Below are 22804 nucleotides of genomic sequence, written 5' to 3' on the forward strand. Positions count from 1 at the left end.
GTATTTTTTTTTAATTTAACAAGCCTATCCTGTAATACAATTATTGGTCTATTATCTCCACACATGTTTAAGAACTCTTCATCCTATCTATCTGAAACTAAGTAAGCTTTCTGAACTATAACAGGCTTATGATTATCAGTTGACTATTAAATCACTAAGTCATTATCACTACTGGCCTCTAAGCTTGATCTGACAATGTCAAACAGTTTATTCTTGTAACTCAGTTCTATTTGGCTATAGTGACATCATACTGTCAATTTTTCTACCTTATTTTTATTTCTCAGTCTGTTTTGCTGATTCATCTTTCTTTGTGAACCATTTAAACATCTGGATAACTTAGAATTTCTTCCTTTCCTTCTTTTGCCAACTCTCCTCAAATGATCACTTTCCTTGCAAAATCTTACCATCTCACATATACAGATTATCCAAATAGCTGTATCTCCTGTCAGGAATTCTTTCTTAAATTATACACATATAAAATGGATTTCCAATTCTGTTTCTCTACTTACGTGTCAAAAAACAAAAACAATTATCTCTCCCATTTGAATCAGTCCACACCTCTCATTGGATTAGCTATGCAGTCATTAAAACTAATCTCTTACTGGAGTTAGATGATATCTCAAAGTAGTTTTGATTTGCATTTCTCTAATGATTAAGGATGATGAGCATTTTTTCTTATGTCTGTAGGCCGTATGCCTGTCTACTTCAGAGAAGTTTCTCTTCAAGTCCCTTGCCCAGCCTGAGATGGGATCTCTTGTTATTTTCTTGCTAAAACATTTGAGTTCTCTGTGGATTCTGGTTATTAAACCTTTGTCAGAGACATAACCTGCAATTATCTTGAGATATCATCTAACTCCAGTAAGATTAGCCCATATCACAAAATCCCAAGACCAGAGATGTTGGAGTGGATGTGGAGAAAAGGGAACACTTCTACACTGCAGGTGGGAATGCAAATTTATACATTCCTTTTGGAAAGATGTTTGGAGAACACTTAGAAATCTAAAAATAGACCTGCTATTCAATCGTATAATTCCTCTACTAGGCATACACCCAGAAGACCAAAAATCACATCATAACAAAGATATTTGTACCAGAATGTTTATTGCAGCCCAATTCATAATTGCTAAGTCATGGAAAAAGCCCAAGTGCCCATCGATCCACAAGTGGATTAATAAATTGTGGTATATATACACCATGGAATATTATGCAGCCTTAAAGAAAGATGGAGACTTTACCTCTTTCATGTTTACATGGATGGAGCTGGAACATATTCTTCTTAGTAAAGTATCTCAAGAATGGAAGAAAAAATATCCAATGTACTCAGCCCTACTATGAAACTAATTTATGGCTTTCACATGAAAGCTATAACCCAGTTACAACCTAAGAATAGGGGGAAGGGGGAAAGGGAGGGGAGGGAGGGGGGAGGTGGGCAGAGGGAAGGGGATTGGTGGGATTACACCAGCGGTGCATCTTACAAGGGTATATGTGAAACTTGGTAAATGTAGAATGTAAATGTCTTAACACAATAACTAAGAGAATGCCAGGAAAGCTAAGTTAACCAGTGTGATGAAAATGTGTCCAACGGTCTGTAAAACCAGTGTATGGTGCCCCATGATCGCATTAATGTACACAGCTATGATTTAATAAAAAAAAAAAAAAAGAAACTGAACTTGTAGAGATAGAAAGTAGAACGGTGGTTATCAGAGGCTGGGAAGGGTAGTGGCAACAGGGAAATAAAGTGAAGATTGTTGATGGATACAAAAATACATGTTGATAGGATGAATAAGATCTAGTGCCACAACAGGGTGACTCATTAACAATAATTTATTGTATATTTTAAAATAACTAAAAGAGTAGAATTGGAATGTTCTGAATACAAAGAAATGATAAATGCTTTTTGTGACGGATGCCCCAGTTACTCTGATTTGATCATTATACATTATATGCCTGTATCAAAACATCACATGTACCCTAAACACATACAATTATGTACCCATATCAATTAGAACAATAAAAACTTTTCCATGTACTTACATCTCAGGTCTAATTTTCCTTGAACCTTTAAACATTCTTCATTTTAAAATCACTCTACTCCCTTAATATAAATGATAATAATAGCTAAGCTCCTTTTTGGTCTTACCCCCAAGATCAATTTTCTGTTATCCTTGCTGAATCCACAGCTTGCTACCCACAAACTGAAACCATGCCCCAAGGTTCTGTCTTTAGTTCTCAGCATTCATCCATCTCTGTATTTTCCCGAGAAAGCTTGGCTTCAACCATGACCTCAAGCAATGACTACTGGATTTATATCTCAAGCCCAAAATACCATTTCTGAATTTCAGTTCTCTATTTCCAAACTGTAGCTGATATCTCTCCATCAATACCTTGCTCAAATAAACATGACCAAACTCACCTTTCTACTAAAATCCTTTAAACGCTGAAATTTCTCTTAAATAGGTTAATAACCCAATTACCCATATATAAAATATCAGAGGAGTCTTTCCTTACTTCTCCTGGTATATGCAATCAGTTAACAAAATCTAGTCAAATCTTTGCACAGCCTGCCATCTATGATGCAATGTTGATTGCAGGACTGTAGAATCACAACAGACTTGCTGAAACCCTACCTTCTTGACTCACTATCTGTCTAATACTGGGTAAGTTCCTAACCTCACCAAGTTTAATTTTCCTCTGTGAAATGAGAGTGATACTTTTTCACACCAAAGGAAATGAGGAAGAGTAAATCTGACATTTTTCAGAACGGCTTGGTCCATCTACCTTATCCCAAAACCCCACCCTTTTCCTCCTGTGTCAGTGCCTGATTTTAGCAACTAACCCTAATACTCAATGGCTGCTCTTTCTTTTTCTTTTCAACTTATTAGTTTATCTTCTGTGTCTTTCCATTGGTTTTAATGAGGGCAAGAACTTTGTCAGCATAATTAAGTGCTGAATGTTGAAGATCTAGAATAATTCCTTTCATATGTTAGGGACTCAGTTGGTGAAATAATGTGATATAGAATATATAAAGTGCCACAATGGCTTTCACCAAACAAGAGTCTGTCCTCCAAACTGTTGTCTTTCTTCTTTGGCATTGCTGTTTGCCTAATCTCATCATTTTTGACCTATAGTGATTGATCTGCCTACCCCCATTTTTCTTCTAACCTCCATTAATAGCCTAGCAAAATTTTGGACTGATTGCTTTCTAAAAACTTTATCAACAGAACTGATTCTGTGAGAGAACCATTCTAATTTTCCTACTCAAGTAACTTTAATAAACCTTCACTGTATTTATTAAGAAGCCCAAATTCCTTAGCAATTCTTTCTCGATACCCACCCCTCAACTTTCATTACTTCAGGCATGAACTTCAATGAACTTCAGGCATTTTGATAGCCCTTCAAGTGGTCATGCATGTTCCCACCTTTGATTACACATCACACAATGGGAATGCCTAAATGAAATTCTTACTTTAGAACACAGTTTAAGACATCAGACTTAAAGTTGAGTTCTTAAAAAAAATTAAAACTATTACTACAAAATTATCACCAAAAAACTACTATAAAATCACTATGGTGTCATCATTTTTAAGGAATTGTGTGCAATAATAAAATTCTCCCAACTTTGTAAGTTTCAGCCTTTCCATGCACAATCACTGTTTACAAGTTCTATCATACGTAATCGCTGTTCAAAATGATTTTCTCTTCTTCCTTCAATTTTTAAACATATTTAAACTTGTATAATATACACATGTGAATTTATATATATTTAAAACATATTATAAATAATATTCTGCAATTATTTTATTTATGATATTGTTCACCTATTTTTTTTCTAACAGCTGCAGAGTTAACACACTCTTGTGAATTCTTATTTGATTCATTTGTTCAAACAAATAAATTGATATTACATCATAAAGAAAGTTTTCCTTATATTTTACCTACTGTTTCAGTATTCTATAACCTCTAACTAGGTATTGAGTTTTCTCAATCACTTCTTCCAATATTTATAAATCAACAGATAATGATGGTTTTTCCCTAAGTCACCAAATTAGTAAGAATTGAATATTTTGTCCTCTTCCAACAACAATCTGAATGACCTTTTAAGGTATTTGAAAAATTATCAAATATTTCCTCTAGGAATTATTCATATGCCCAAGCCTGAATAAATTAGAGATCGACTTTCAATATGAAAAAGAAACATTTGCTTCGCTACAATTTTATCATTTTGGGCTTAATTTTTTTGTGCAATAGCCATATGAACTTTTATAAATTTTAAGATATAGAACTATTACTAATAATTTACTGCTTTGTAATTTTTATGTCAGTGATGCAAAAATATTCAAGAGTTCAATAATTTATAGATCTTATAAACTAAAGTTTTACTTCTATAAAGTTATTTAATATGAAATCCTATTGAAGCCAATTACCTTTCTTAAAGCAGGGCAGAAATTAAAGAAAAGTCGGTGGTTACATGTTTTAAATCTTTCAGGAAGATGCCAGTTCTGAATGATTTCTTCATCAGAAATCACATGACAATCCAGTGCTTTCAGAGACCACACACTGTTAACAAGAACATGTCTATATCCTTTTTTAAGACTTACTGGACAATCAAACATAGTGAGAGCAATGAGGTTTGAACAAGCAGATAATACACATATATTTTTTAACTTTGAAAATCCATTGTCATGAAGATAGAGGAGTTTCAGGTTCTTCAATCCACTCCAAAATTTAGTATTTGGTAGAAGCTTTATCTGAAATGTTATTAAAAATACTTTGAATTCCACTATTACTTTTCTATAAACAGCATGGAAAATATTCAACATTACACATCATTTAAAATTCAATATTTCCTATGTGGCAATTAATAAGCAAAAAGAGGATTACTAATTATCCAAATGATGAGGGGAAAAAAACATGCATATACTGGGCATCTGGAACAGGTTACAATCATTAGAGTAATGAAATACATCATCGTATGTATTTTCTTCAGTGGAAATTCCTTTGTATTAGGTTGACTGTTTAAACATTTCTAAAATACTGTCCTTAAATGAAGAATTAAAGAGTAAAATGTTTTTGTTTTGTTTTGTTTTGTCTTTGAGACAAAGTTTATCCCTGTCATCAGTCTACAGTGCAGTGGTGTGATCACGGCTTACTGCACCCCTGAACCCTTGGGCTCACACAATCCCACTGCCTCAACCCTCCAAGTAGCTGGAACTATAGCCACATACCACCATGGCCAGCTGAAGAAGTATCCTTAATCCAGACTACAGATTTAAACAGTAAAATATACCAAATCATGTATTATATGCTTTTATTTAAAAATTTTTTTTGTTTACACTTAAAATTTTGCATTTATATACTTTTTTGTATTTTTCATTTATTTTTAAATTTTGTTTATATTTTAGTTAAAAGACTGAGAAAATTATTATAGTTAGATAACATGCTTATTCTACTTAAATTTCATTTATATGCAATTATCTGAAATAGCTACTGTTACCTGATTTCCATGGAGATCAAGTTTGATTAATTTGGTACAACTCTGAAGTGGATGAATATCTGTGATAAAATTGTTTGAGAAGATGCACACTCTAAGAGATATACAAGACTGAAAACTTTCCATAGATTTTAAGTGAAGGCCACTGAACTTCACAAAGACAAAATCTTTTTGATCTTCTATTATGTTTTCGTTATAATGACTCCATTCTTCATGACTGATCAACTCTTCTCTGATTGTTCCATGAAACATCTAGGAATGATGAGAAACAGTTTTTAAAGATTTTTTTTTTCAACTTTACAAAATATTAGAATGAACAAAAAATTGGCAAGAGATAGGTAGAATAAAAATGGATAGAAAAGTTGAAATTAAAAAATACATATATCTAAATCCCATAGAACTTTTATCCCAAAATATCTTAAATACATAACATATCTAAAACTACTACTTGGAATGTTACCACTGCCTTCACCAATTAACAAATCAGTAAGAGAAGAAAAATTTAATTTTTCATAGGATACTTAACATGAAAATTAGTGAAGTAACTGATATGAAACATCACTTTCAGGCAAGGTAAGTAACGACAAACTATACCTTGCATAGATGGTAAAATGATTTTGCTTAAAAGACATCATTCAATAAAGGAATGCTTTGAATTTTGAACAAGTCAGGAGAGGGATAGTCTCTGTCATAATCAAGACTATGTCAAAGATGCTAAAAAACTACAGATTAAATGAAATGAAAGTGCAATTCGGACCTTCAGCTATTATCGACAATATTTCTTAAAGAGACAATTTATTATCACATTACTTTTTATGTTCAATTCAGTTAGCCAATTAGAATACAAAATTCTAAGCTTTAACATTTGACTAATTATCTAAAACTTTTAGATCAAAACATTTTGATATAATTTTATAGTACTCTCATACATATAACTTTTCCCATGTTACGGGTAATTTCAGGTTTCATGAAAGGAAGTCACTGATAGCTGTGAAGAGAATTATGAGCTCAAGTGGTCTATTTAAAAGCATTTTGTGAGATTAACCACCTTCTCCATTGGAAGTATCAATTTTTACCATGTGCAAGAAAATTAAATGAGTATAATTCAAATGAGAATAAATGTGAAAATCCAGATAAACTCTTGTATTTTTTCAAAACACTGTCTACTGTTTACAATATACCCTGGCCAAGGGCATAAAACTAAAATCCTCAAACTCTGAAGTATCACCTAAGGAATTTAGTTAAAGGGTCCCATCTTAAGACCCCAGAATCTGTAATTTAACACACAATTCATAAACACTTTCAGAAAGATTAGCCTAAACTACAGGTAAATAAGTCTTCCACATATGAAGAGCAGGATGTATGAAAAACCTTCAGGAACCAAATCCATCCAGCACAGCCTAGAATGCAGGATGGTATCCACGTGTACCCTATCATGCGTATGCCCAAAATAGAAAATATCTTAATACTCAGGCTCTTCTTTCAAAGAACTACTTTTAGATTTTGGCAAATAAAGACAGGCTAACTCCAGCAACAGTGTATAGCAGGGCTGTGAGAGACCACATGTGGGGCACATTAGGGTATTTCAAGACGGACAATGCTCGAAAGTTTAGAATAGAATCGAAAGAATAGAAAACATTTTTTGAAATCAATAACTATTCTGCAAGAAATCTATAAGGTGAGAGTCACACCAAAGAAATGCATCATTTATTTTTTGCGTATGTAATTTTTAAAATTAGTAAACAATCTGGAGAGCAGGGGCTGTTAACAGAAAAACTGAGTGAAAAATACAGAGTTCCCCTATATTCCCTCATGCCTCTCCAACCCCCATGGGTCTCCTCCATTATTAAAATCCTGCATAATTGTGGTACATATGATACAACTGATGAACCTATACTAATACTTTATTAACTAAAGTCCATAGTTTACACTGGGGTTCACTTGTTATGTTATGGATTCTACATGTATTTTGAAAAATACATGACATATCCATCATTATTGCGTCATTCCCTTAAAGTCCCCTGTGCTTCACTTATCCCTCCCTCCCCCTCTCTCAAGTCCCTGACAACCACTGATTTTTAAATGTCCCCATAGTTCCATCTTTTCTAGAATGTCATATAGTTGAAAGCACGCAACACATCAGCTTTTCAGATTGGCTTCTTTCTCTTAGAAATATGCATTTAAATTTCCTCTACATCTTTAAAAAAATAAGCTACATCATATGGATGTAACAGTCTAATTCATCCATTCATCAAGTGAAGATATCTTAACTATCTCCGATTTTGCACAATTATGAATGAAGCTGCTATAAAAATCTGTGTACAGGTTTTTCTGTGGCCGTAAGTTTTCTATTCATTTGAGTAAACACCAAGGAGCTTTTTTGCTGGATCATATGGTAAGGTTATGCTTCATCTTGTAAGAAAGCTGCACTGTCTTCCAGTTTCTGTACCATTTGTGCTCCCACCAGCAATGAATGAGAGGCTCTATTGCTCCACAACCTCTCCTGCATTTGGTGGTGTCAAGATTTGGATTTTGGCCATCCTTACTAAGTACCGCCACCTTATTGTTTTAATTGGCAATTGCCTAATGATATTATGATATTGAGCATCTTTTCATAAGCTTTCATGCCAAAGTGCATCTCCTTTTGTAAACTTCCTATTCAGATCTTTTGTCTGTTTTTTTGATTGGGTTGTCTTCTTATTGTCAAGTTTGAGAGTTATGTGTATTATTTTGGATACCAGTTATTTATCAGGTATGTGTTTTGTAAAGATTTTATCTCAGTGTGTGGCTCGATTTTTCATTATCTTAATTTTCTTTTCTTTTTTTTCTTTTAGCTGATAAACTCACAACAAAAGCTTTGGATAACCAAAACTCATCAAAATGGAACATCGAGGGGCCATTTCTTCACATAACACTAGAAGTGTCTTCCTACATTTCATCACTGCAGCAGTACTCAAATTGTATATAGATTTTTGTTTATATATACACACACACACAATACACAAAGTTATATGTAATTATAGATAGCTATATGAACATACAAAATTTTTTTATTTTGAACTATTTCTCACACTGACAATTACATCTCTAATAGTCTATTCTGAAACTTCTTTATAGAAAATAGTATTTTCTTTCAGACTTAATTTAAGGGACAGTGCCTTTCAATCATAAAGATATGGAGTCCACCTAAGTGCTTATCAACTGAAGAGTAGATTAAGAAAATGTAGTTTATATACATATGAGGGAGTGTTACTCAACTATAAGAGAAAGAAATAACGCTTTCTGCAGTAACTTGGACGGAATTAGAGGCCATTGTCCTACATCAAGTAATTCATGTTCTCACTTATAAGTGGGAGCTAAACTATGGCTCCACAAGGGCGCACAGAGTATCATAATGGACATTGTAAAGAATGAAAATTATCTGTGGGGAATAATGTACATTACCTGGGTGGTGGGCTACACCATAAGCCCTGAGTCCACCATTATACAATACATATGTAATGAAATTCAAGGTATACCCTCTAAATCTATTAAAATAAGAAAAAAATCAAGCAATGTTTTTAATTAAAAATAATTATTAATGTCTGTAGGTTCACCAATCAGCAATAAGTTTTTATTAAATTTTCTGGATTAATGTCTATATGTCATCTGAACATGTTAATGATCTACTAATGGTATCATTCAAAAATAAGACCTTTTGTCTGTTAACTTTATAAAATGAGAGGTTCTGCACTTCTGTGAAGCATTCAAACTTTTCCTAGTAGATGAATAACCTTGTTAGAAGTTTTGTGACATTAATACTGTTGTAACCAATGTCATAAAATAACATCTCCTGTACACAGAATTTTTAAACATGTTCAAATTTTTTCATATGAAATGAGTAATGTACAATTGAGGGAGAATTACATGTTTCCCACCACACAAAGGGGAGCACTATGTTGTGCTAGCTTGGGGTGCTCAACAGAATTGTTGCCAAATAGATTAAGCAAATGCCTAAAAATAGTTATAAGAGAAAAGAGATGTGATTCATCACTTTTAAGGGAGAGGCAACCCGTGTAAACCAGCCTTGACTGCTTAGAACTGTTTTAGCTGACCCATAATACCCTTTAGCTAATTCTAACTTCTCTTTTTTTTTTTTTTTTTTTTGTGGTTTTTGGCCAGGGCTAGGTTTGAACCCACCACCTCCAGCATATGGAACCGGTGCCCTACTCCTTGAGCCACAGGCACCGCCCACCCTTTAGCTAATTCTAATACTAAATCTCTGCCTAGTGGAAAATTATAACAACCTTAACATAGGTTATATGAAGGCACATGGTTGTACTGTGTATGCGGGATTTCTTTCCATATGAAGATGTGATGATACAGTGTGAGAGCTCTGTGTACTCGCTGGAAAGAACTTCAGGCAAAGAACAGTAACTCCTGCCTGCCCACGAATGAATGTCCAGGGAAGCCCTGTGCAAAGAGTAAAGGGCCAGAGAATCCCTGTGCAAGGAGTGAAGAGCTGGAGAACTGAATGTCTGGGAAGTGCCTGGGCAAGGAGTGAATAGCCAACAAAAGCCTCCTGCACAGGGCGGCATGGACACCTGTGTGAGTGATCGCTGATAAACCATCTAACTCACCACACTGGACTTACATGGCTCCATCTCAGTTTGGGGAGCAGTTTTTCTACCCTGTCCTGAGATTTTCTAAAGACAATAATTAGGGAATTAGTTTGACTGACATTCTTGCCTTAAGTGAAAACATCTTATAAAGAGACATATAGTCTGAGGAAGAAAAGGATTATTGGGTCACATAAATCCAAATTTGAGATAATTTTCATGACGTTACTTAATTCAATGCCTTTTTTTCTCCATTTTTACCAACAGTGTATACTGTAGCTTTAATCAAAAAGATGTCTACTTTAAGTAAAAAATGTGTAAGAATTAAATATTAGTGTGATTAAATCTAAATTATTCAAGGTAATATTCATATCACTTAGTACAATGCATTTTCCCATGATGAACAATTGACTATTTTTAGCTTTAATTAAAAATATAACTATTATGATAAAAAACATCTGTAAGAATTAAACACTAAAGTCTTTAAGGGGACTCCCAGGCTTCATGGCTTCAGAAATTAAACAACAACAACAAAACGGTTTCCTAATTCTTAAAAGTTTTAAAGAAAATCCAATACAAAAAAATGGAATTAACCATGATAAAGAAAAATAGGCAGCACTGAAATATTAATTTATATTTAATTCAACAAGTAAAATTCTAAGCCATTCAGATATTTGGCTTCTTAATTAATGAAATATCCTAAACTCTATCTTAGGATGTCACGCTCCTCTCTCAGTATAATCCCACTTGTCAAATAATTGCTTAGTCATCATTTAGATTTTGGTCCTTTGTCCACATTCCCAATTTAGAGATTATATATTTACTTGTGTTATTATTAATGATCCTCTTTCTTACTAAATTACATGTATGTTGAGAATAGAAAACTTGTTTTACAGTTATTTATTTTCATATTCTAGCATGGGACTAAGAACTGAGTTAGATCTCAATACACATCTAATTAACACTGGCTAAAGGTTCTGTCCTATGGGCCTTAAGTGAACTGGTCCATCTAAAATGGTTCATTGCCATGTCTGATGCTATGGCAAAGATAGTCAGAAGGTCAAGTTCACCTGGAATGCTGAAATGACTGGGCCTTTGGCTCTGTACTGTTTCAAGGCCTTGATCAGGACTCTCCATGTCATCCATCTACCTGTATCTGCAATGGAAGCCAGACTCTCCACATGCTTAACTCAGAAACTGTTGGCTTTCTTAAGACTCAGGCCCAATTTGTAAAAAATCCCCTCACCCTCAGTTATATTATATTGGTCAGAACAAATTCTGATTTTTCAAGCAGTTCATAAGCTACATAGAGAGAAAAGGAACTGAAATATTTAGGTTATATTAAACATGAAATGTCCAATTTCCTTACGTACTAAGTATGACAGTTGTTATCTCTGACATTTCATTTTGGTGCTTCTTGTTTTATTTATATTGTGAAGATGCATCCTCATTCTTTCAAATGTGCATTTTGGCTTGTGATTATCTTTTAAAAAACATTTTAGAGCAATTTTTTGCAAAACCACAGGTAAGTCAAAAATTCATGTTATTTTTGAATATGAGTTCCATCATGGACCAATGTAACCCAGTCAGCCTGAAGTGTCAATGAAGTGTTTGGGAAGGATGTGGCTGATATAACAAACAGTACGTCACCTTTCTGTAGTAGAGGGGAAAACACCCGCTGAGCCCTAAACTTCTATTTTATTCTCTTCTTTAGTTTTCTGTATTTTTTTCTCTCCGACTGCTCTTCTTTCAAGAGGAACAAAAAGCCCAAATGCCTATACAGAATATTATTTTTCAATTTATTATACATCAATTAGTTTGGTGGCCTTATTAAAATGTGGAATCCCAAAGCAAACATTATTATTTTTGCACAACTAATGGGTTTACTACTTAGCTGAATTGGTGTATTTTACTTGGGTAAAATAATACTCATAAATACCTGCAAATACAGTGTAGCAAATACACTGATGTAGTAATAACACTCAGGTAACTTAAGACTATTTAAACAACCATCATCACAGTTTTATTATCTAGAATACAAACAAATAAAATGCCTAGACTTTTTCACCCCAACAGTCTACTGTCAAGCAAATTTACTCCCACTCAGATTGTACTTTTTCAAATTTTTACTTAAAAATTAATACTAATGAAAATTAGACAGAAAAGGAGGAGAACAAAAACTATTGGTCTTCGGGCATATTTACTTCCAGCATATTTTATGTGAGTAATATAATTATATTGGGAAAAACTAATATCTATTTCTATGGTCATCATTCCCATATCCAACAAATACTCCATTTAATACTCTATGTGACAGAGTCTATTACATCACTCTTTTTTAGTCCCCTCAGTTATTATCATTATCTGATTATTTTAAATTTGGTTATTTTTTCATTGTTTACCTAATTGGAATGTAGCCCCCTATATACAGGCTCTGTTAACTTTCACTCCCTTGGGTGCTTACCTAGTCGCGCATTTTAAAATTAATTCCACCTATATGCTGACATTCTCAAAATTATGCCACATATCTCTAACATAGACTTTGCAAACTCCTGGCCTCAAGTGATCTTCTAGCCTCGGACTCCCAAAGGGTTGGAATTACAGACATAAGCCACCATTCCTTGTCATTCTAACCCGGACTTCTGTCCTGAACTCCAGACTCAGGAGAGTCTAATTATATACACAGACACATACACACACAAACTCCCATTACATATGCATTGCACATACATAGACATATATATATTCTGTTTATTCTACATGTCTAAAACAAATACCTGGATTATATCTATTACTTCACCAACTTACCCATTCAAACCTTTTCCCCCCACAGATGATGGCAAGTCCATCTTTAGACACTCATCTTTGACTCCTTTCTCTCACACTGTGACCCATTCCTATTCCATCAGCACATTTTAATAATTTTTGTCTTCAAAATATATCCAGAATCTTCTCTTTATCCCCACTGTTAGCATCTTGGTCAAGCCTTCAATACCTCTCACCTGGATTATTACAGTAACCTCCAAACAAGTTTCCCTTCTTATATCATCCCCCATCTATTTTCATATATCTGAATGATCTCTTATACCTATTTAAATATTTATCTTTAAATATACGTATTTAAACATTTATATTTAAATATACCTATAGGCAAGTCAGTCCAAACCCCTGCAATGGCTTTGCTTCACTCAAGAGTAAAAACCAAAATCATTTCTATGGCCTTTTGCTACCCCTCTGACCTTCTCTCTTGCTGCTTCCACTTTTGCTTACTCTCAAGTCTTCTGTATTTACTAATAAGAATGTTCATCAACAAAAACAGTTTTAAATGATAAAATTATGAATAATTCATCTGCCTTTTTTCCCGAATGCTTAGTGCACAATTAAGTAACAGGGTCAGGTCTTTAGAAGAAAAACTAAGTTTGTGACGAGCTTATAGTTCTTATATGCCTGATGAAGATCTTAAGAAATGCAGGGTTCTCAAATAAATGTTAAGGTGTGGTAGAAGGAGCTCTGGGTTTGAGACTGAAATAGATTCCTTAAACCTTGTACTACTTACTAATTGCTATAGCCTGACTAAGTCATTATTCTCTCTGATTCTCAGCTTTCTTATAAGTATAGAAGAATTCAATCTGTAAAACTCATTATAAACTCGGTGCTCTACAAGAGAAATACCTATACATAGCTACCAAAAATACATCTAAGAAGACAGATTTATTCCTAAATGTTCTAACATTTAGGATTAACCTGTATATACAACAGGATGACAGAGAAGCGCCCAACATACTACAAATGTTTGGAACCTGGGAGCAGACTCAATTTTATTCATTGACCAAACAAAACACCGGGAGGCTGGTCTGTGTAGCCTACGAAGCAAACGCAGAACAGAGCTGGGGTGGCTCACGCTCTAGGAGCAGCAAGGGTAAAGAAGCCCAAAACCTAAAGTTCCTCAAAAGAATAGATTTCAAGTATTCAGGCTGCGCGTCTAGCTCCAACCAAGAGAGAGGTCACAAGGCAACAGGTGACTCGGGGGTAGAAATCCGTCAAGACAGCCTTGAGAACCGCTCCTGGCTGATACAAACCACCTATTAGGACGGGTCGCCTAAGGAGAGAAAGTGGGACCCTGCTGCAGTTTCGTCTATCTCCTTACTGGGGCGGTTCTAACAATTTTGCCGCCCAGACTGAACCACTCACCAGGGCAATCGGGCTGGAAGGCCTCGGGAGCTGAGAATAGGAGGCCCAGACCCTGCACTGTCCGACAAATCGCTAGATGTTCATCTGCTCCACAGGCCGTTACTAAGGAAACGAGGCAAAGATCACGGCTCACCCCATCCCGGCTTTTCGGGTGTTGGTCTGGGCGCTCTGGGGGCGTGGCTACGTGAGTGACGCACGGAAAGGGCGGGGCAGAGAGGCCCGGACGGACGGCCGCGTTACGGCCCAGGGCGCATGCGTGCTGTGCGGCGCGGGCTAGGGCTGGTGGGGCTATGGCTGCTGCGGGGTCCCTGTCTGGAGTGTCTCTGCGAGAAGCCACTCAACGAAAATTGCGAAGGTTTTCAGAGCTGAGAGGTACCGAAGAAGGAACCCGAGTTCTCTGGGTTAATGGAGGGGGGAGTGTTTTACGTCCGAGGAGATTTGCTGGACTGTCACTTCCTGTCTGCTTCTCACCTGCGGGCTTGGGACACTGGCCCCGGAAGAACCCGCTGATAATTCCTTTTGAATTTTTAATTCTGTTATTGTCCCTTATTACATTATGTCAGTTTCTTTAACTTTATTTCTAGTAGTTTAGGTATCAAAATAACTGAGGAGGAAGGAGAAGAAAGAAAACTAACTTGGGAGAAGTTATGCATTGTTTAGATCGTTAATAAAAGATGTTTTAAATAAATCTAAAAGATCTGAAGCGTTTTGACCCGTAGAAATGATCTGATATTATCCTTCTACCTACCCATCTACTTCACCAATTTGTTCTGTATTTGCTTACTGGGGGGGGCGGGGAGACATAACATGAAGAAGTTACGGATTAAAAACTTAAAAGAGAAACTTTGACATCAAAAAACAGGCTCTGTCATTTGTCATTCCCAATACAATTATCTAATAAAAGTGGTCGTATATTTCATGCAATGAATGCTTAAAAAAAACAGGCACTAAAACTTGGAAAACAGCAGAATGTTTAGCGCTATTAGATTCTAGCTGATAAGTCCTGTTAACTAATAAAAAAAAAAACTTATTCATCTTTTTTGTCAATAAAGAAGAGCTTTCAGCTGTCTACCAAAAGTGCAGTCTATCTTTTAATAAATTCATCAGGGAATTGGGACTTTATTATAAAAAAATTTGTGCAATTCTAATAGCTCCCATGAGCTTGCATGGCTCGTCTAAAGTGGTAAAAAATAAAAGTACCTACATTTTAAACAGCAGTGCTGAACAAACTGATCCTTGGATGTTTTTTAGCCAGTAAACATGAAGTGGCCCCGAAATAAGAGAAATGATTTTCAAAATTGGAGATTCATTTATTTCTTTGTCTCCTTTTCTTAATTAAGAATTGAGGTAATAATCTTTGACAGGTTAAAATTACCTATCTTAATCAAGAAACATTATATCTTTCAAAAGTAAATCTGAAATTTCTAAATAAATGCTATTATAGACCATAAAAAGAGGGAGTAATCAAAAGGGGATGGGGAACCAAAACTTGGAAGCAATCTTCATTAGCTCTATTTTGGAAATACTAATGTGCTATTAGTTATTCCCTAATTCTCAAATCCAGAAAATAACATTTTTGAAGATGATAATAAATGTTAACCTTCCCCCTTTTTCCAAATAGTCAAACCTATAACAGCTAGAAAATTCTGACAGTTTTTGTTACCATTTCCTTTTTCCATATAGGGAAATTTGTGGCAGCTGGAGAATTCTGGGACATAGTTGCAATAACAGCAGCTGATGAAAAACAAGAACTTGCTTATAAGCAACAGTTGTCAGAAAAGCTGAAAAGAAAGGAGTTACCTCTTGGAGTTCAGTATCATGTGTTTGTTGATCCTGCTGGAGCCAAAATTGGTATGCATTTTATGGTCAGGTTTATAACATTGGTCCTGGGCACAGTAATCATTGAAGAAAAGTTTTATGTGGCTTACAGTTTATAAGCTGCATACCCCTCCCAGCGCTTTTATACACTTTAAAATTTGAAAGTAAATTGACTTATTTTTTAAGAAAAATAAAGAAACTGTACCCATTGTGACTTAGCTTCAATATTTCCAGAATGTTACTTAAAATAGAATTTTATTAGTCTTATTAAAATTTAGTCACATGGTGAATATTATTGTGGACCTTATCAGTAGAGCCAGTAAGGTCCCTCCCCACTCCACAGTTTCTTCAGAAATCTATATGAAGAAAGCAAATTTGGAAAAAAAATAAACAGCCTTTTGGGACCACAACACAGAATCCAAAACAGTACAGACTGATGGCATAACTATTATAAAGTATTGATTTTAAAACTCTAGTTGGTCAATTTTGTTCTTTGACTATCTTTTGCAAATAAAAATAAATGCTATTTTCCTCAAAGCTTTTTTCATTGTAATACTTAAAATTGAAGCCACTTTATAAGAGATAAAGTGTCTGAATGTCACATTAGCATTGTTGTAATTAGCCAATGCTGTTCTAATACTCAAAACTATAAGGTCGGGCGGCGCCTGTGGCTCAGTGAGTAGGGCGCCGGCCCCATATGCCGAGGGTGGCGGGTTCAAACCCAGCCCCGGCCAAACTGCAACAAAAAAATAGCCGGGCGTTGTGGCGGGCGCCTGTAGTCCCAGCTGCTCGGGAGGCTGAGGCAAGAGAATCGCGTAAGCCCAAGAGTTAGAGGTTGCTGTGAGCCGTGTGACGCCACGGCACTCTACCCAAGGGCGGTACAGTGAGACTCTGTCTCTACAAAAAAAAAAAAAACTATAAGGTCAATACTTTTGTTATTCCCAATATATAGGTGAGATCTGAGACACTGAGACTTAATTTGCCCAAGGTAACTAGTGTGGTGGTTATATTTAAGATATTTTTTAGGAAACCAGGTTCTAAAACTCTTTTTAGAAAGGAGATCTAACTTGTATATTTAATTATGTCTTATAGGATAATTATTTAAGGGAGCATTGTAATTCCCTATGAATGTTTGTACTTGAGTCTTGTAGTGTTTCACAGTGTGTAATTTATCATTTTTTTCTGATTTTATTACTGTTCTGTGAGAATATTAACTCATCATTTATTACTGAGGGTTTCATTACCAATTGTTTGTTTGCTATGAGATATATTTAAGTTTATCATTTTGTCAATATGTTTAGTGAGCCTTGAAATTACATCTCCTAAATTTACCATCATTAGAAAGTTTTAGTAGGTTTCTATGAAATAAACTGTACTTTTTAACTTTACTTTTAAGGAAATGGAGGATCAACACTTTGTGCCCTTCGATGTTTGGAAAAGCTATATGGAGATAAATGGAATTCTTTTACCATCCTATTAATTCACTCTGGTAAAGTTATACTTTACTATTTTACATTTTATTTTCAGTATTCTACCTTTGATACCTTAGGGACTTTTCTCCCATACTCTCCTTTTTTTTTTTTTTTTTTTTTTTTTAATTTTGTTATTCTGCTTTGAAAGCAAATATTTTGTGCTTTTATTGGTATCATTAGGTAACAAGTTGGCATGGACATTTTCACAAAGTTTATCGTTAAAATTGTAGATCACATACATCATCACCTTTGCACAAATATTGTTTTGCATGCATATAGAAAATGATTTTTTTTTTTTTTTTTATTGTTGGGGATTCATTGAGGGTACAATAAGCCAGGTTACACTGATTGCAATTGTTAGGTAAAGTCCCTCTTGCAATCATGTCTTGCCCCCATAAAGTGTGACACACACCAAGGCCCCACCCACCTCCCTCCTTCCCTCTTTCTGTTTCCCCCCCATAACCATAATTGTCATTAATTGTCCTCATATCAAAATTGAGTACATAGGATTCATGCTTCTCCATTCTTGTGATGCTTTACTAAGAATAATATCTTCCACGTCCATCCAGGTTAATACGAAGGATGTAAAGTCTCCGTTTTTTTTAATGGCTGAATAGTATTCCATGGTATACATATACCACAGCTTGTTAATCCATTCCTGCGTTGGTGGGCATTTAGGCTGTTTCCACATTTTGGCGACTGTAAATTGAGCTGCAATAAACAGTCTAGTACAAGTGTCCTTATGATAAAAGGATTTCTTTCCTTCTGGGTAGATGCCCAGTAATGGGATTGCAGGATCAAATGGGAGGTCTAGCTTGAGTGCTTTGAGGATTCTCCATACTTCCTTCCAGAAAGGTTGTACTAGTTTGCAGTCCCACCAGCAGTGTAAAAGTGTTCCCTTCTCTCCACATCCACGCCGCTTCATCCCAGGGATGCAAGGCTAGTTTAACATACGCAAGTCTATAAACGTTATCCACCATATTAACAGAGGCAAAAATAAAGATCACATGATCCTCTCAATAGATGCAGAAAAAGCATTTGATAAAATCCAGCATCCTTTTCTAATTAGAAAATGATTTTTCTAGGACAGGACTCATTCAAATGTGAGCACTTCTCAGGAAGGCACTAACAAAGATTCTTGCTTTGGGGAGAGGCTAGTTTAGCACTATTATTACTACACTTCTGCCTAAACTTGCTGTCTTACATTTTTGTCTGATTATTGGTAGCCAAGGGCTAGAATGCTTAAAAGAATTTTAAAAGTAAATGGAAATAGTGGCAAGGCACAGAGTTGACAAGTGAGTGTGTGAGGGGGAAGCATACAGAAAAAGGAAGACATTCTAAAACAGAACAGTAGGAAGATTCTGAACAATCTTAGAATAAAGGATAATTATTTAAATCAAATACCTTTAGTTATATGAAACTTTTGGTTACTTGCAAACCTCTGTTATTTTTTCTCTATATGCTAGAAAAGTTTTAGTTTAGTTTTAATTTCTCTAAAACTTTGTCATGGACTGACAACTAGTTTGGGGACAGGTATTTTAGAACCACTCATCTACACGGCTTCCAAGGCGTTTTCCAGTTCTTATGAATCATATACAAAGACTGATTTTTTTTTATAAAGGTGATATCAAATTAAAGATAAGTTTTTTGTAATTTTTTCCCTAAGAAGTGAATTCTTAACATAGGAGTCTGACGTGATTAAAATATACTGTTTAAAATGTAGATGTACAATCATGTTTTAGCCCATGGTGCTTTTTATTTGTTATACATGTGATTCAAAATAATTCACAGGCACCGCATTGTATTGGAAATTGTTCTTAACCCAGAATTTTTAAAACTGCATTGAATCAAATGGCTGCAGGAAAATTGCTCTCTGAATTTTTAATCTGAATTGTATTATTCTTAACACAGTCATAGTTAACACATTATATGCATTAAATACCTTTAGAAAGATTTTGATTTTTGTAATCGATGCCCTTGGGTTTTAAAAAAAAAAATCACAATAACACTTTTTTAAATGACTGTTTTGTTTAATTTTATAGGTGGCTACAGTCAACGCCTTCCAAATGCAAGTGCTCTGGGGAAAATTTTTACTGCTTTGCCTCTTGGTAACCCCATTTATCAGATGTTGGAATTAAAATTAGCCATATACATTGATTTTCCCTTACATATGAATCCTGGGATTCTGGTTACCTGTGCAGATGATATTGAACTTTATAGTATTGGAAAATCTGAGTTTATAAGATTTGACAAACCTGGCTTTACTGCTTTAGCTCATCCTTCTGGTTTGACTGTAGGTACCACACATGGAGTATTTGTCTTAGAGCCTTTTGATTATTTAGAACATAGAGACCTTGAATACAGGTCCTGCCATCGTTTCCTTCATAAGCCCAGCATAGAAAAGATGTACCAGCTTAATGCTGTGTGTAGACGTGGGGGATTTTGTCTGCAGGACTCTGCTGGGGGTGACAGTGCCTATTTGAAATTAGGCTCTGATTATGTGTACACAGATAGCCTGTTTTACATGGATCACAAATCAGCAAAGAAATTGCTCGCTTTTTATGAAGAAATAGGTACACTGAACTGTGAAATAGATGCCTATGGTGACTTTCTTCAGGCTTTAGGACCTGGAGCAACTGTGGAATACACCAGAAACACATCAAACGTTACTAAAGAAGAGTCAGAGTTGGTGGATATGAGGCAGAGAATCTTCCATCTTCTTAAAGGGACCTCACTAAATGTTGTTGTTCTTAACAACTCCAAATTTTATCACATTGGGACCACTGAAGAATATTTGTTTCATTTTACTTCAGATAGCAGTTTAAAGTCAGAGCTGGACTTACAGTCTGTAACTTTTAGCATCTTTCCACAAATACCAGAACATTCTGGTAAAATCTGTATCATCCAAAGTATACTGGATTCAGGATGTTCTCTGGCACCTGGCTCGGTTGTGGAGTATTCCAGATTGGGGCCTGATGTTTCACTTGGGGAAAACTGCATTATTAGTGGTTCTTACATCCCAGCAGAAGCTGTCCTGCCTGCACGTTCTTTTGTGTGTTCCTTAAGCTTGAAGATGAATGGATGCCTAAAATATTCAACTATGGCATTTGGAGTGCAAGACGACTTGAAAAAGAGTGTTAAAACACTGTCAAATATAAAGTTACTTCAATTCTTTGGAGTCTGTCTTCTGTCGTGCTTAGATATTTGGAATCTTAAAGTTACAGAGGAACTGTTCTCAGGAAACAAGACACATCTGAGTTTGTGGACTGCTCGCATTTTCCCAGTTTGTTCTTCTTTGAGTGATTCAGTTACAACATCTTTAAACATGTTACATGCTGTTCAGAACAAGTCAGCGTTCAGCCTGAATAGTTATAAGCTATTGTCCATTGAAGAAATGCTTATCTACAAAGATGTAGAAGACATGATAACTTACAGGGAGCAAATTTTTCTAGAAATTAGTTTAAATAAAAAGCAATTTGATTTGGAGATACCTTAAATTTTATATACTTATCTTTTCTTTGAGCAAGATTCCTAATTTAGTAGTTTTCTGTAGGAATTTTTTTGAAAAGAAGTGAATTAATGAAAACTGTATAATTAACTGTAGTGCAACATTAATAATACAAAAGAGCCATTTTTTGATGGAAGAATATTTCCAGACTAAATTCTTAAAAGGTACTTTTTGGATGTTTATCACATTCCATATCCATTAAAAATGATAGCTTTATAGAACATTGTTTTGTTCATATAGTAAAGTAGTTTAAGAGGAAATTTTCTAAGTATTTTTGAAGAATTTTTCCATCTTCTTTGGATTTTGGTTCCAAATAGGTTTTAAATATTTATTAGCGATCATCTCCTCAGATGTCGTTCTATTTTGATAAATTAATAAAAATGGCATGTCTAGGGTTCAGAATGCTATACAAATGTTATAGAAATAGTGCTTTAGAAATTTATAGCTGACAAGTTGAGAGTGAATCAATGCTTAATACATTTTGATTATTCTAGATAAATCATTAAATACAAAGAATTCTAAAATTTATGGTAGAGATTTATCTCTCATTAATTGATCTTACCTAAATAAAATATGAATACACGTGAATATGTGTTTGTATATCTCATAAATTTTCTCCAAATCTATTCCATGGGAAAATACAAACATATACACACAAAAAAAACTCAAGTTATATGTGAGGAAGGTGGTAGGAATAATTGAGATTCATTGATACTCACTTCATTTTACTGTGGACCTTTATTTCATCATTTCCTATTAATCCCTCTAACACAAAACTTAAATTTGACTGATTTAACTTCAGTTCTTATTATCTGCCCACTCACTGGTGACATTGACAAGCAATGATTGGCCAAAAGGTAGACAACTGGAGCATGGCAGAATAGAAAAACTGAGGTAATACATACATGATTAACAATTTCAAGAAAATAAACACTGTCTGCAATCCCAAATTAAGTGTTTCTACTTTGTTATACGCATGTAAGTGAAATGTCTTCATATCAAAATCTAACAATTAGGAGATTTGCAAAGAGTTTCCTGTTTTAAGTTAACATGAACAAATTGAGATAACTGATCTGTGCCACTTTTATTTATATATTAGCATGTCAATGTAAAAATAATTTGTAAATTGGAAGTAATTTGTCTTGCAATCCTTCAATTATGGGGTGTATGTGTGTTTCAAGTTTCTTTCCAAGGAAAAATAAAAATATAATTGTTACTGTTTAACATTTATTGATTTACTTACAGAGCTTTCACAGGACGTTATATATTTGTCATTCATTAACTGTTCAATATGTAATTTTATCTAAAGTGCCGTCAGTTATAAGAATCACCATTATTTTGTGTTCCAGAGTAAAAGAAAACACTGCAAATAAAATATACAGTGCTTTGTTACTTGAAATATGTATATTAATTGGAGATCTTTTTAGATTCATTTAAACGTAGATTTGTATCATTTAACCCTGTTTCATATTCATATAAGTCAACAAAAAAGTGTAATATTTAGATATCATCAAGATATTTCTGCAACTTTATATTCAGAGTAAAACTCTTTGGAAGCGCTTTCAACTCAAGACTTGTTGATTTCCTTAGGTCCACCCAGTACCATCTTCTGTGCTATCAAAGTTATTGGTAAGGCTGCCTTTCCTAAGAGCACCATACCACACTGCCATCTGAGTCTTTCACCAAGTCACAGACCCAGATGCCGGTTCTACAAGTCTTGCTGCTG

General features: G+C 34.7%; 2 protein-coding genes across 2 annotated transcripts in view; one reads left to right on the top strand and one right to left on the bottom strand.

Moving 5' to 3' along the window:
• LRRIQ3 (leucine rich repeats and IQ motif containing 3) overlaps positions 1–14438 on the bottom strand; it is an 80087-nt gene extending 65649 nt beyond the window's left edge. Inside the window, exons 1-3 of the mRNA XM_053592764.1 lie at positions 14281–14438; positions 5495–5743; positions 4425–4748 (exon numbers count right to left, since the gene is read on the bottom strand). Coding sequence (XP_053448739.1) covers positions 4425–4748; positions 5495–5743 — 573 coding nt within the window. The 5' untranslated portion in view covers positions 14281–14438. The remainder of the gene's footprint in view (positions 1–4424; positions 4749–5494; positions 5744–14280) is intronic.
• Positions 14439–14525: 87 nt separating this feature from the next.
• On the top strand, positions 14526–22587 carry FPGT (fucose-1-phosphate guanylyltransferase). Its single transcript, XM_053591702.1, has 4 exons — positions 14526–14652; positions 15964–16131; positions 17495–17587; positions 19613–22587. Exons 1-4 carry the CDS (start codon positions 14571–14573, stop codon positions 21064–21066), a joined length of 1797 nt encoding a protein of 598 aa, XP_053447677.1. The 5' UTR covers positions 14526–14570; the 3' UTR covers positions 21067–22587.
• The last annotated feature ends 217 nt before the right edge of the window (positions 22588–22804 follow it).

This window comes from Nycticebus coucang, chromosome 5 (assembly GCF_027406575.1).
Source record: "Nycticebus coucang isolate mNycCou1 chromosome 5, mNycCou1.pri, whole genome shotgun sequence".
Taxonomy (NCBI): Eukaryota; Metazoa; Chordata; class Mammalia; order Primates; family Lorisidae; genus Nycticebus; species Nycticebus coucang.